At 35.9% G+C, this 15,277-nt stretch overlaps 1 protein-coding gene across 2 annotated transcripts in view; it reads right to left on the bottom strand.

Moving 5' to 3' along the window:
• The window catches only part of top2b (DNA topoisomerase II beta), a 44,701-nt gene extending 30,251 nt beyond the window's left edge, over window positions 1-14,450 (bottom strand). Inside the window, exons 1-7 of one of the 2 annotated variants that reach the window (XM_051663136.1) lie at window positions 13,959-14,450; window positions 12,497-12,691; window positions 12,222-12,312; window positions 10,214-10,277; window positions 6,632-6,777; window positions 383-480; window positions 20-232 (exon numbers count right to left, since the gene is read on the bottom strand). In XM_051663136.1, coding sequence (XP_051519096.1) covers window positions 20-232; window positions 383-480; window positions 6,632-6,777; window positions 10,214-10,277; window positions 12,222-12,312; window positions 12,497-12,691; window positions 13,959-14,000 — 849 coding nt within the window. In that variant the 5' untranslated portion in view covers window positions 14,001-14,450. The remainder of the gene's footprint in view (window positions 1-19; window positions 233-382; window positions 481-6,631; window positions 6,778-10,213; window positions 10,278-12,221; window positions 12,313-12,496; window positions 12,692-13,958) is intronic. The other variant, XM_051663137.1, reaches the window with a different exon arrangement.
• Window positions 14,451-15,277: the final 827 nt, after the last annotated feature.

The following is a 15,277-nucleotide window of genomic DNA, read 5'->3' as shown; positions in this document are numbered from 1 at the left end:
TGAGTGGCAGGCGACGTACAGGCAGTTTCTTTCCATTGAGCAGGACTTTAACACCCCTACACGAGCCCGCCACATCATACGCCCTGCGGGTCAGCAGAGCCACAATGTCCTTGTCCAGTTTCTCCATCTTGAATTTGGCCAGATCGGGCTGGAACGCGACACATGTAAAGTCATCCCCATCAAAGAACTTGATCTTCGCTTCACTGGTCTTTGTCATGTTCTCCTGCCACGTCTGTGGGAGAAATGAGGAGACAAACTGGAGATAAATATTTAAGACATCCAGATGTTTGTCTGTTGGACAGATGCCCAACAAACAAGTCTGTATAACAAAGTCACAAGTAAGCCATAATTTTCCAAATACAGATATCGAGTAAGTCTGTACCTGTTTAAAGCTGCGTTTGTACTCTTTGCAGGCCGTCTCCACGGTAAACTTTGTGCTGAATATGTTACAGAGTTTAGCACCATATCCGTTCCTTCCACCTAGAGGGCAAAAGATTGACGAGTTAAGTTGTACAATAGGGGCCCATGGACAACCGAGGCATCAAGGAATTCTCCAAAATGAGCTAAAAACCATTGAAGGGTCATGAAAGCTCAAAACACATTTTTTGAGATGTTAACAGCTGAAAACAATGACAGCACTCTTTATGTTCAATACTAAGAGGAATGTGGTTAATTTGTCATTTTTTGAGCCATTTTCTTCTGGTTTAAAAAACCAACTTGAAGCAACATCATAAAATATAAGGTATATGTATAAACTTTGAGTTGTCATTGGAAGTAAAGTACACTAATACGTCATTCGATTCTGAGCGTTTCTCCACATTATTCATGAGAAGGAATGCTTCCATCCAGTCACTGCACTGCTCTGCACTGCAATGATCATGTATAAGCTTGCATTACAGCAGAGATTTCAAAATACATGTGGTCGTGACAGCGGTTCCTGACCGGTGCAAGTTCAACAGCGCTCGTAGAACAGATTTAAAAGGGGCTTTTGCACAAAAGGCTGTGATGAGGTCAAAATCACTCATCAGAATGGACCACAGTTGATAACCGCACCAGAGCGAACGTTCCTTGGCTGCAGATATAAAGTATCTGTTTACGAGGGGAGGCTTTTGTTAAGATGCACATATTTCATTACGTCTTCTCCATGTCTGATCATGGACAGGATAACACGTTGGCTTGTTCAAAAACAGAAGACAATGATGAAAAAAGAAAACTCAAATTCATATCAACTCACTTTTTTGTATCTTTCACATCATGTGAATGTTTACGGGATTTACACCTACCTGGTTTACAGGTGTTTAACATTTGTGTATTGGACCTCTTTACTTTAATTGTATGAGCTATACTGCACAATTTCTTTGTTTAGAATGAGTTAAAATTATTTTCTGTGGCAATCAACATTACGCCACAAATGCTGACAATAAAGTTTTACTTGTATTAAACCCGAAACACTCCTTTAAAGAATAAATATCTATGAATTATTGTAAAGTATTAAGCCCTGTATACACTTCCAGCGACATCATCTTATTTCATTGTCAATAGCCTAGTTTCCATCCACTTTTCGTGCTATTTTGTTATCGACAAAGTGAAAATGCGTAAAAAAAATTTGCGAAATTTGCCGTCTTCTGCCTGTTTCCATTTAAATGGTCTTTTATGGTGTGCATGATGACGTCATGCCTAAAAAAATACTTTGTCGCATAAGTTTTGGTTTATCGCAAAAGAAATCTGCCCTTAAGCCGTTTCCATACAGAAATGTGTGTTTATCACTAATTCGCCTCCCAGATGTCCCTAATTTGTTTCCCTCTGAAGTTTTGGTAAAATGGGGAGAGTATTGAGACAATTCATTGAAATTAACCAGCTTACTGTCATTTTAATTTCACAAATAAAAGCAATCAGAAGATGAGGAATTGCAATCAAAAGAGAGCAGTTTCCCTTCTGATAGGGCTGTAATATTGGTCCTGATGTTACGCTTATCGTAGGTTCCGACTCGAAAGTGAATCGTCATGGCCCTGTTCAAGCTGGCATCCTGCACCAAGTAGTGGGGGAAACTTTCGGTCTTAGTATAAGGACCATCCATCCATTGTGTATATACTGTGTGCACAGCTATTAAAGAAAAACTGATGCGGTGTAATATTAGGGTTTGCATATGATACATTCCTGATATTCAATAGGCTATTTTGAACAATAATCTAAAGCATTGCCTCTCAACTGCATTATGTCCCACATATTTGTCCTGCAACTTTTAACGACCAACTAAACTTGATTATCATCTAATATTAATTTAACATTTTCTGAAGAAGCTCAGCAAATGTGAATCGAGGTAAAGAGGATTAGATTTAAAATATTTAACATTATTTTAAAATGTTCAAAAGCTCGTTTTCTGAAAGTGAACTCATTGGACAAATAGTTCTGATAGTTTATAGTCTTGAAAAAAAGTGTAGAACATTCTGAGAATGTCAATCAGCTGACTTTATTAGTCTACAGAACAGGGTAAGACTAATTTCAGTTTGTGTAAAGAAAAGGCATATATAGGTCTAAAAATATAATTTTTTGAATTTGGTAATTTATTTTTTTAATTTAATGCTTTTTTCATTTGGTAATTTATTTAATTTAATATAGGGAATTTTGCCGGCATTTTTTCAAATGTAAACTAAACAATAATTTTATAGAATTGGGTTATATGTTCCAAAAAAGCACACTGATGTTTTTCTCCTAGTACTGTGTTTATTTTTAATTTAAAACATCTTTGTGCACAGAAATGATATGTTTTTTGTATTGTGGGCTAATTCCGTGACTGCCGTCTATTGTTTTGAATGGTGTGGAAAAGCAACTTTAATAAATAAACGGATTGCTACCACGATTAAATTAATCACAAACAGTGGCCATTCATTTGTTCTCCATGCACTTGTCGATGACAGTTGCATGAGAAATATTTGTGTTGGCACTCCTGGAAGTGTCATGTTTGCAGTGATCGGATCTTTATGCCGTTAAGATCAATTCATAATCACGTACAATAAATTGGCTTTCAAGGATGTATACTGGCATCATGATTAACACAGTCTAACGATTGGGGTAAATTCTGTCATGTGACACTACATTTTTGCGTTAATGGCAATTTTCTCGACAAAAAGTGTTTCCAAACCAGTTTTTCACGACATTTGATGTATCAACATAGAGTTTATGCACTAGAGTTAAACGGAAAAATATTATGTCGACACGTGAAATATTTGTGATAATTTGCGTTTCCATCACCTTTATTTTGATGCGCTAAAACTTTTTCGCAAAAAATCCTTAGATGGAAACGTAATTAGTGAGAGCTGAGAGTTCCGGTGACATGAGTGGCATCGACCTCTTGCGACTAGATGTGGGCATGGCGAGCAACGCGACAAAGTTGAGAAAATGAGGAGTGACTTTCGGGACCGACAACCAGTGGAGCTCACGTCATCCATCTCCTTTGAGATAATAGAGTCGAGTGCAGGCAAGACAGAGAAGTTTCTGTGAGCAATCTCACAGTTCTATATGATTCATCTGTAACCACATACATGAATTAAATAAATATTTTTTTAAAAATTGTAGGCAATCTTACATAAATTAATGGAAAAAATTATAGTACAAAGGTTATCTCATGATCTAGAAAGGAAGGGTAAATATAGTAAATATCAATGTGGGTTCAGAAGTGGAAGATCAACAATGTATGCTTTTATTAAGATTAGTAATGATATAGAAAAAACAATTGGTATGAAAGAAATCATGGCTGTGGTATATTTTGATATTGAGAAAGCAATTGATACAATATGGAGAGAGGGTTTATTAATAAAGTGCAAGAAAAGGAATAGAAGGCAGAATGTGCAATTGGTTGTTACAGTTTTTATTTGATAGAACATTTGTGGTTCAAGTGGATTCAAGTCAGTCGTCTGTATTTAATGCAGCAAATTGTATACCAAAAGGGAGTGTTATTAGTCCATTGCTTTTTAATATTATGGTTAATGATACATTTGCAAACTTAGGTCCTGGTATAGGATGTGCATTATATGTGGATGATGGTGCCATCTGGAAGCATGCAGGCAGCTATCAAAAAAGTGGAAAAATGGACTATAGACTGGAGATTTAAAATGTCAACTAGTAAATCATGTTGCATGTTTTATACTCATAAAAAAGAAATCCCAGATCATTGTGAATTATTAATATAAAGCATTAGAATGGGTGAAGTATCTAGGTATTTGGTTTGATAGCCGATATACATGGAAGAAACATACAGATGAAATAGATAACAAATGAAGAAAGATCTTAAATGTGATGAGGGCAATAGATGGGAATGAGCAGGGAGCTGAAAGAACAGCATTGTTGACGATATATCAAGCTATGATTAGATCTGTGTTTGATTATGAATGTATGATAGATGGGGTTGCATCAATAACATTATCAAATCAATTAGATAGAATACAGTATAGAGCTCTTAGGATATGTTTAGGAGCAGTTAAAACTACACTGATTAATGCTCTACTGGATGAGACAAATTAAATACCATTGAATCTGTGCAGAGTGAAATTGTCCCTGGTATTTTGGCCATTTATGAAGAATTATGCTGGAAATCATATTGCTACTGATGTATTAAATAACTGTTGGGAATATGTAAATAAAAAAATAAAAGGGGTTGGAGCATAAGCTTCTTAACAGAAAGGTATCAGATTGCAGAGATTGAGTGTAACATGTCACCTGTATGGGGAGATGTACCGTTTTGGACTTTTCCTGATGTAGAAATTGATTTGGAGATATTAGAGAAGATAAGGGAATGGGGGAAATGGGTAAACTTAAAAATAATGTAAAGAAGCATATTCAGGGAAGATTTTATGCAAGTACACAAGTATATACAGATGGATCGTAAGACCCAGATATAGAAATTACAGGAGTGGGAGTGTATATTCCAGATCTTGGTATAGCAATGTCACAAAGAGTAATGTCCGAGTTATCAATATATTCTGTAGAAATGGTTGCCATTATAGTAGGTTTAACATGGGTAGAGGAAATAAGACCTGACAGAGTAGTGATATGTTCTGATTCAGCATCCGTGTTAACAACATTATCTACCCAGAAGTCACCCAAAGAGGATTTGATGAATGAGATATTCATGTTGTTGTATCATATACAAAGGTTTCTGTTGGGTACCAGTACATAAAGGGATTTCTGGAAATAAAGTTGCTGATGAGCTAGCAAAGAAGGCTTTAAAAAGGAATGAAGTGGATGTTAGGGTTCCACTGGGTAAGGGTGAATTAAAATCTATTATTAAGAAAAATATTAAGAAAGAATGTCAAGATATTGGAATAAGGATATTAAGGGTAGACATTTGTACAAAATTCAAAAACTGGTGGATGTGAAAAGAACTATTTGTGGCAGAAACGGGAAGGAAGAAGTTATAGTAACCAGATTAAGGCTTGGTCATTCAGGATTGAATTCATCATTGGCTTTAATAGGAATTCATGAAAATGGTTTATGTGAGTATTGTGGGGAAAAAGAAACTGTAGAGCATGTCATATTTGATTGTGGAAGGTATGCTGGGGAGAGAAGGTAATTAATGCAGTATCTAAATAAAAGTGGTCGCAAAGATAAGGATTTTGAGTGGAGTTTAATAGAGATCAGGTAGGATACAGGATTTTAATACAACACATAGTACAGGTTTGAGTAGGAGAATTTAAATGTATTATAGAACAGAGTTATGATGTACTACTTCAATCTGGATCGAGAGGGACTCTGTGTGGAAGATGGAGGAGCTGAACATGCAGCACCAGCTGAAGCCTGAGTTCTGATGGATCTAGAGTTGGGGCAAAGGATCCAAGTTTTTTTTATTTTTTTTTTTATGGAAAAGGAAACAGAAGGATAAAGGAAAGGAAATAATGTTAAAGGATAAAGACTGCACAAGCAACCCTGTAGGTGGTGACATGCACGTGGAATGCGAGATACCAAAAAACAAAAGAAGAAGAAATTGTCGGCAGTCTGAGGGAGTTTGATTCGTACATTGATAGATCGTTCATCTTATTAATGATGCAGTGAGCACTGCTGCAGTTCATATAAAAACACTCTCCCCTGCAGAATGTGCATTTTTAGGGACAAGAAAATGGATTCCTTGTTAAATTAGGATGAAATCATAGTTTTACTAGCAAAACACCTCATCTGTGATCATATTTTCAAAAGACATGGCCAGACGTGCAGTCCACCAATAACGTTAGAGCGACAGCAGTAGGAACGCCCAATAGCGACTTCACAGTACAGAGACTAGTGACAACAAGCAATAAAGTCGCTGCATGTATGTACAGGGCTTGAGTGCTGTTCTCACTTCATTCTCAAAACATCCAAATCTTTTAGCAGTTTTTCATACTGTTCTATCATCTTCACTCTTCACACTTTTAACCCATGATCAATATACAGCAAAGTGCCCAAAAAACTCTTTTGTTTTTATCTCCACTCATAATGTGATGTTCAGCCACCTCTGTTGTGTGAGTGTTTTCGAAGTAGCTCTTGACCCCCTCCCTTCCCCCTAACACATTTTTACATCTTTTTACGCCTATTCCATGAGTCTTTTTTCAGTCTGAGGTGCAAACGACCGGTGCTGAAATGTAATATGTGTTTGCATCACCTGTGACTTTCTTCTCATTATCATCATAGTTGCTGGAGGTGAGGAGATGTCCAAAGATCAGTGCTGGCACGTACATCTTCTCATCTTTGTGTTCCACCACTGGAATCCCCTTCCCATTATTCCACACCGAGATGGTGTTTGACTCCCTGTTAGAATGAGGTAAGAAAGATTAGGTTAACAAAATCATCAGTTATTTAATCAATTTTATAACATCAGGCCGTTCCAATATTATTAGCTATTAAACTCTGAATATATTTCAAGCCCTCTCAAGAGGAGGACTGCAGTATTAAAAAATATATATAAATCTGTGAGACATAAACAACATATATATATATATATATATATGTTACAATAAATAATATTGTTCTAGTTTAGTGTGTTTATTACAAGGAGTTTGCAAAAGCAGAATTCTGTTTGAAAAAATGCCCTTATTATTGAAATCTGAATCTACTGAATTATTTTCTCCAAGATAATTTTTAGATATTTGCATGGTATCACATTGTATTTGGGCTTGTTTTAATCAGGAGCATCTGCTGTTTTTATATTCTGTTTATGTTTAATGAAGTTACATGTGAAAACACAACAAAGATTAACATCTGTTTAGTGGCATAACTTGGATCTTTCGGACACCAGTGTAAAGGATTCTCCCCCACCGTTATTGACTGCACACCCTGCACTGCCTGTAGTTACGCCACTGGATCTGTTTACAACGTATTAATGCTTTACTTTTTTCTCTAAGCTTTTACTCAAAATTTATTTGGTATGTGAGTGGCACAATATTCGTTGTATACTACTCAAGAACTTTCCGATCTGTATGATGTTTTGACCGTATGTTTGACATAGTGCCCGACCGATTTATCGGTCAGCCGATATTAGCCTGTCACAGATATATCGTATCGGTGTATATGTTTTCCGATATGTGCAGATATGAAAACTTTTTTCAGAACATATAATGCAGAAAACAATGCTTGGGGTGATTTAGAATTGGTGTCATAATGAAGTTTGTCCAGCAGAGTGCGCTCAGTCTCCATTGTTTACAGAGCTGAGCTGACATTCTGCAGACAGAGCGGAGTTAAGCGGTGTCTTCACAGTAAGTTGCTAACTAGTTTGTGAAATACATACTGGAAAGTTAATTAACAATGACCCCATCATTTTCCCTTTTCATTATAACTAATATAAGGTTAACCCTGTCCCTGAGAACCATGTCACTCATGTTTATCACATCTGTTTATGTTAGCCAGCTATAGTTTATCAGTGCAGTAAGTAATGTAGCAGATTTAAAGGTAAACATAAGAGCATCTTTTTGCAGCTCATCAGACAACGGTGCATGGTAGATTGTGTCTGTTGAGTGTTGATTTCACGCTACGTTGTTACCTAGTTGGAGAGACGCAATGCTGGTCCATCTTTTACTCTCCATGACAATGAGCTTATAGCTAACTAGCTAACCATGTAGCTACTTTCATTGCTTGTCAGCTGAGTGGAAGCTAATGTGTTAACATGTATTCAGAAAACAGTTTTGTTCAGGATTCGCAGTTTGGTACCTTCAACCGAACAATTCCAGTCATTGCATTTATAAAATGTAATATTTAAAAGTCTGGTTTTCCACCGCTGAAAGTTTCCCCTGAACTTGTATAGCAGAATACGGTGTAACACCGCTGCTGCTGTTTATCTCTTGACTCGGCAGGTGTAAATTCTTCTTGTTTTACAACCTGCCAATAATTGACTGGCAGTATTAAAATAGATAGCATTTGACTGATACTAAACAGTACTACTGATGTTTATTTAGCTATTTATTTTAGTTTTATTTATTCTTTAATTAAATGGTCAGCAATTGAATGATACTAAACAGTAATAATGTTTATTTAGCTATTTATATTATTTTTATTTATTCTTTATTTAAATGGTAAGCATTTGACTGATACTAAACAGTACTGATGTTTATTTAGCTATTTATTTTGATTTATTCTTTATTTTAATGGTCAGCATTTGACTGACACTAAACAGTACTGATGTTTATTTAGCTATTTATTTTATTTTGATTTATTCTTTATTTTAATGGTCAGCATTTGACTGATACTAAACAGTACTGATGTTTATTTAGCTATTTATTTTATTTTTATTGATTTATTTTAATGGTCAGCATTTGACTGATACTAAACAGTACTGATGTTTATTTAGCTATTTATTTTATTTTTTATTTATTCTTTATTTTAATGGTCAGCATTTGACTGATACTAAACAGTACTTTTGTTTATTTAGCTATTTATTTTATTTTTATTTATTCTTTATTTTAATGGTCAGCATTTGACTGATACTAAACAGTACTACTGATGTTTATTTAACTATTTATTTTTATTTTTATTTATTCTTTATTTAAATGGTCAGCAATCGACTGAAACTAAACAGTACTGATGTTTATTTAGCTATTTATTTTATTTTTATTTATTTATTTTAATGGTCAGCATTTGACTGATACTAAACAGTACTGATGTTTATTTAGCTATTTATTTTATTTTTTATTTATTCTTTATTTTAATGGTCAGCATTTGACTGATACTAAACAGTACTACTGATGTTTATTTAACTATTTATTTTTATTTTTATTTATTCTTTATTTAAATGGTCAGCAATCGACTGAAACTAAACAGTACTGATGTTTATTTAGCTGGCTATTGTATTTTTATTTATTCTTGATTTTCTCAGTGTTCATTTCTAGAATTTGTTGACAATTATGATAATAATGTCAAATATTCTTTGATAAAAATATTTAAGAAAGCAGCCTTCTGAGTACCTTTGCATAGTCATATCAGTGCAAAATCGGTGAACAAGCCACATAGAAAAGGTCTGTTTTCATTCTAGCTCAAAAATTAACTATATCGGCCACCATATCGGTAGTCGGTGAATTTCCCCCTCTAAAATCGGTATCGGTCTCAAAAAAACCCATATCGGTCGGGCTCCAGTTAGACAGTGGTGTACAGTAAATAATCATATTTCATATATTATGAACACTTTTAATTTGTCAGCAAATTAAAAAGCACCTGTTTAGAGTTGGTTATATTGCCTATATGCATTGTAAAAACCAGCTTTTAAGCTTTCAAATTACACATGTTTTGTGTTGGTCAAGCAAATAGTTATTCTTTAATATGATGGGTGTTTTTTTTTCCCAGTAAGAAGCGGCAAATATAAAATATTTATTTGTATTACTTAAGAGACTCAAGAGTAAGCATTTAGTACATCCATGATTTATTTGCTCTTTGCATGGCAGACAACATGTACAGTAAATAATATGTACCTAAATCAAAACATGTTCACACACTTTAATGAACTTGTTTTTAATGCTAAAATAATTTAATAAACACTTTGAAATCCATGAATCACACTGCTTTTGTTTCTTTATTATATGTACAATTATTTCAGGAATGAAGGCACATTGGCTGTGTACTCACAGACTGACACGAACACAGAACTATAAAGGCAAACCACCGCGTTAGCCACCACACAGAGCCAACGGTGAGGGTTCAGCACAGAAGTATAAATCTGTATTACAGCAAATGGGAATAAGAATGTTACAGCAGTACTCACGGATCAATGTTGATTTTGATGGTGGTCATGTTCTTGTCTCTCTGTTTGTTATCAGCTGCATTGACTGTTGATACAGAAAAATAAAACATCACAAACATTTCCATTCAGACAGCTTTTATTGGAAAACAACAGATCTTTTTTAGTAATATTATAACAACAGCAAAGACAGCAATATTATTACTACTAATGGTTATGCTATTAATAAGAATATTTATACAACCCCAATTCCGAAAAAGTTGGGAGAGTATGAAAAATGCTAATAAAAACAAAAAGGGATGATTTGTAAATTATATCCACCTTTTGCTATATTGAAAGCACCATAGCTACACATTATATGATGTTTTACCTTGTGAATATCATTGTTTTTTGAAAATGTACAGTAATTTCAAATCAGATGATTGCAACACGCTCCAAAAAAGTTGGTCGAGTGTTTACCACTGTGAAACATCACCATTTCTTCTAATAACACTTATTAAGCATTTGGCCACTGAAGACACAAGTTTGTTAAGTTTAGAAAGTCTTTAGCTGCACAATTGTACAGGGTCTTCGTAGCCGGATGGTGCGCTTAATAATGCGCCACACATTCTCAATTGGAGATGGTCAGGACTGCAGGCAGGCCAATCTAGAACCCGCACTCTCTGCTTACACAGCCATGCACTTGAAATCTGGGCAGTATGTGGTTTGAAGTTGTCCTGCTGGAAAATGCAGGGACGTCCCTGGAAAAGACGGTGCTGGATGGCAGTATATGTTGCTCCAAAATTTGTACATATCTGTCTGCATTAATGGTGCCCTCACAGATGTGCGAGTTAACCATGTCATGGGCACTGACACACCCCCCTGGCCCATACAGACACTGGCTTTTGGACCTGACGCTAATAACAGATCGGATGGTTCTTTTCCTCTTTGGCCTGGATAACACAACAGCTTTGTTTTTCAAAAACTTTTTGAAATGTGGACTCTTCAGACCAAAAAAACACAGTTCCACTGTTCCACTTTCCATCTAAGATGAGACCGAGCCCAGAGAAGTCGGCAGCGCTTCTGGACAGTGTTGATGTATGGCTTCTCCTTTACATAATAAAGTCTTAACTTGCATCTGTGGATGCAGCGGCGAATGGTGTTGACTAACAAAGGTTTACTAAAGTAATCCCAAGCCCATGTTCATGATATCCATTACAGATGAATGATGTTTTTTAAGACAGTGACGTCTTAGGGATCAGAGATCACGCGCATTCAGAAATGGTTTTCATCTTGCCCTTTATGCACTGAGATTTGACCAGATTCCTTGAATCTTTTAACTATATTGTGCACTGTACAGGGTGAAATGCCCAAAATCCTTCCAATTTGTTTTTCGGGAACATTGCTCTCAAAGTGCTGGATTATTTGCTGAAGTATCTGTTGGCAAATTGACATGTCTCGAATGATCCTTGCTTTTGAAGGACTAGGCTGTTTTTGGAGGCTCCTTATATACTATGACATGATTGTCCCACCTGTTTAACATCTCCTGTTTCACACTGCCATGTTATTTCAACTCATCAAATTGTTATTAGTCTTAACTTTTTTGGAGCGTGTTGCAATCATCTGATTTGAGATTACGGTACATAAAAAAACAAACAATGAAATTCACAAGTTAAAACATATAATGTGTAGTTGTAGTGCTTTCAATATAGCAAAGGGTGAATATAATTTACAAATCACTCCTTTTTATTTTTATTAGCATTTTTTATACTGTTCCAACTTTTTCGGAGTTGGGGTTGTACACTGTTTATGAAAAACATTAAAACATTGAACGTCAAAAGGCAGACATAATCTGCTGCACTATTTACAATTCTCTAAAATTCTTTTAAGCAACTCTGGAAAATATTTTCCAATTGCTGATCAGATGAAACAGACTAATTTACAGCATGCCAAATGTCATGCAATATAAATGATCACTAACTGGTACTTAAAAATTATCATTTTTACAAACAAGGTATAAAGTCGTTGAGTGAAACATAAGGAGTAATCTTACCAAGAATCTCATCAAAGATTTTATATAATCCAGGGACAAACGTGATCTCCCGCAAGTTCATTCCAATTTCTTCATCAAAAACCCACATTTGCTGAAAAACACACAATCGGTTGAGTTTTATGTACAGTTGTTTCACGGTATTGAAACAATCATGCTTGACCACAAAGGTTTGGGATCACATTTTCCTGAATAACAGTCTAAATCATTGACAACATCCCTAATCTTTATCCTGATACCTGCCACAGGATCCAGGTTAAATCTGTGTTGGCTCTCACCTGTGAGACGGGTTCCACCGAGCCGATATAAGTGTCCGGACGCAAGAGGATGTGCTCCAGTTGAGTCTTCTTCTGGTAGATCCTCTCCACTGACATCTTCTTAGAAGTCTCTTTCTTCCCTGCCTCACTCTTGCCTGCATCTCCACGGCCATTCAGCTCGTCTTTCTTCGCACCATTGTTCTTGTCAAAGAGGGTCTGTTGTTAGATACATCCGTGCAACTCTGTTAAACTTCTATATGGCTATCAAATGATGACTTAAAAGCGGTTTGCTGTAGTCATCTTCACTCTTTCATGGCTGAATTATGCCATTCTGGAGAAATGTTCAGGGTAACTAAGACTGCCTAACTGTTCTAACTAAATGAGGTTGGAAATGCAAATACATTTGTGCAACAGATACTCGTCCTTCAACATTTCTATAAATTGAGGAAAACACACACACACACACACACACACATATATATATATATATATATAGGCTGGAGAAGGCAAAAAGTGTCAGTGCCAGTTACATTGCTCTCTACAGTTATTTCCAAGAATATAGTTATTGTTGTTTGTCACACTTTTGACATGTATTAAGCTGCATAATAGCAGCAGTTCTGTGCTCAAAGTGAAAATGATGAGATATCAGGCCTGTATTCTCATAATTTTCTTGTGCTCGATTCATGACTCCTGTATATTAGGACTTACTAAATACAAACTTCCTCAAGTCAGACAAACATGTCACTAATAAGGGATAATCCAATTACTAATGTGCAACTATGCATTTTTGGGTCAAAGGTCATGTTTACTATGTGTACTGACGTCATCCTCCTATATGGTTGCATTTCCAACGCCTTCACATCATATGTTTTGATCTGTAATCTATGCTCATAGTAACTTCATGCATTAATACTGGTCTGGGATCAGCATCAACAGGACCACATGTGACCCCATGTGTCTCACCACCGGCAACCCCTTTGTTTTGGCTCTGGGTGCTTTTAAATGCAGATCAAACGCTCAAATCCAGCTCATGTAATAATAATCGTTGAGGCTTTTAAGGGCTTTGGGGTAAAATAAACGCACGACCTCTCTATATAAACATCTCAACAGTGAATTTGACTCACGAAAAAGTTGAAATCAGAGGAAAGTCAGTTATTCACAGCTAACGTGAATCAAACACAAAAGAACTTTCCTCTACATTACCACCAAGAGCTTCACAAATCCTTACCATACCAAACAATTAGGATTACATGTGTAGTTTAGAGAAGAGGTGCAATATAAATGGATATATTGTGCGTCACATGAGTAATAAATGAATGCAGATGAGTCTATGAGCTCATTTCTATCGGGCTTGATGAATCTCACAGCTAAAATGCTAAAGCACATGTGTGCAGGTCAACACACGGTGCTTATAATCATTCACAGTCAACGTGTGCATGTAATAACGCATGCATTATCATGTTAATAATCACTTATGACTTACCACCCATGTTAAACCCCCGCTTCCCGCTGCACCGTTAGACATTTTCTATTGTGTGTGTGTGTTCCTAGAAAAACAATCAGAAACTGTCCATATGTGGTCTGCAAACGCCTCAAACGCCCGGCACCATCCGGGCTGGTGTGGTTTCTCTTTTCTTTGTTTACTGCCGTAACAGAGCTGGGTTTCTGAGAGCTGGTCTCTTGAAGGCACTGTGCCCGCACAGAGAGAATGTTCCTCGGCTATTGTTAAAATCGACCACCGGCGTCTGCTCAAGGCCTGCGACACTAACTAAGACTTTTAACGCGCTCCTTAATATTAAATAGTGATATAAACGGCGTAATTACACGCTAATAAAGACAAAATAAGTTAATAAATAACACAAACAAATAAACTTAATTTCCCCATGAACTAAGTAGGATTATTGCTCGATAAAAAGGATTTTCATTAAATAACACAGCCGCGGCGTCCGTCCGGCTTCACCATCCGCACGGCGACACGCCCCCACCGCTCCACCCAACCAATAGGATACAAGATAATCTGAGACGCCGGTATTTAAACCAATCAGATTATAATAGGTGGTATGTGACGTTATGTACTTTAAATTTCGGGGAAAAAAAACGCTTGTCCGAATTTCTAAAATATTATTACCTTTTTTTTTTTTTTTTTTGTCTGAGAATTTTTTTAAAATTATTAATTAGTTAGTTAGTTAATTAGTTAGTATTTTTTTCTCAATTCTTCTCAGTGCTAATGTTCTGTTTTTGTAATGTGCAATAAAGATACATTAATAACTTATACACCTTTTAATACAGACCTACCATGAGTTCCTAGGTTGTTCATCGATGGTATATGCTTCTGATGAAGCAGTCCATTATTATTTCATCTTAATGTATTAAGAAATCATTCCTGGTCAAGAACCACTATCGTCCTTAAGAGAAACGCTCCTCCAATCAGAGAATTGCTGCAAACAAAGGGCACCAGAAGAGCTCTGCAGTGACTGCCCACTCGCATGATGAACTGTGAATTATATATTAACTACTTATACAGTTGTGAATATCTGAATATTTTGCAATACAATTAAAATATATTGTTTCTATACCTACAGTATGTTCAACAACTTTAAATTTCAAACTTTATATCTCTCCATTGTTTTTAATTTTATTACATCATTCACAATGCTTTAAGTGGTTGCAGTTTATTCCCTCATTAACCATTGTACAGAGCTTGTAGGCTGGACTGGCTGGGTTTTGAACCCAGGACCTCTCACACCCAAAGCAAGAATCATACCCTTAGACCAATGAGCCAACCGGCTTTTTACTGTCTTC

Source organism: Myxocyprinus asiaticus, chromosome 30 (genome assembly GCF_019703515.2).
Source record: "Myxocyprinus asiaticus isolate MX2 ecotype Aquarium Trade chromosome 30, UBuf_Myxa_2, whole genome shotgun sequence".
NCBI classification, from domain to species: Eukaryota; Metazoa; Chordata; class Actinopteri; order Cypriniformes; family Catostomidae; genus Myxocyprinus; species Myxocyprinus asiaticus.
Note: the sequence above shows the minus strand (reverse complement) of the source record. Positions and strands in the feature narration are given on the sequence as shown.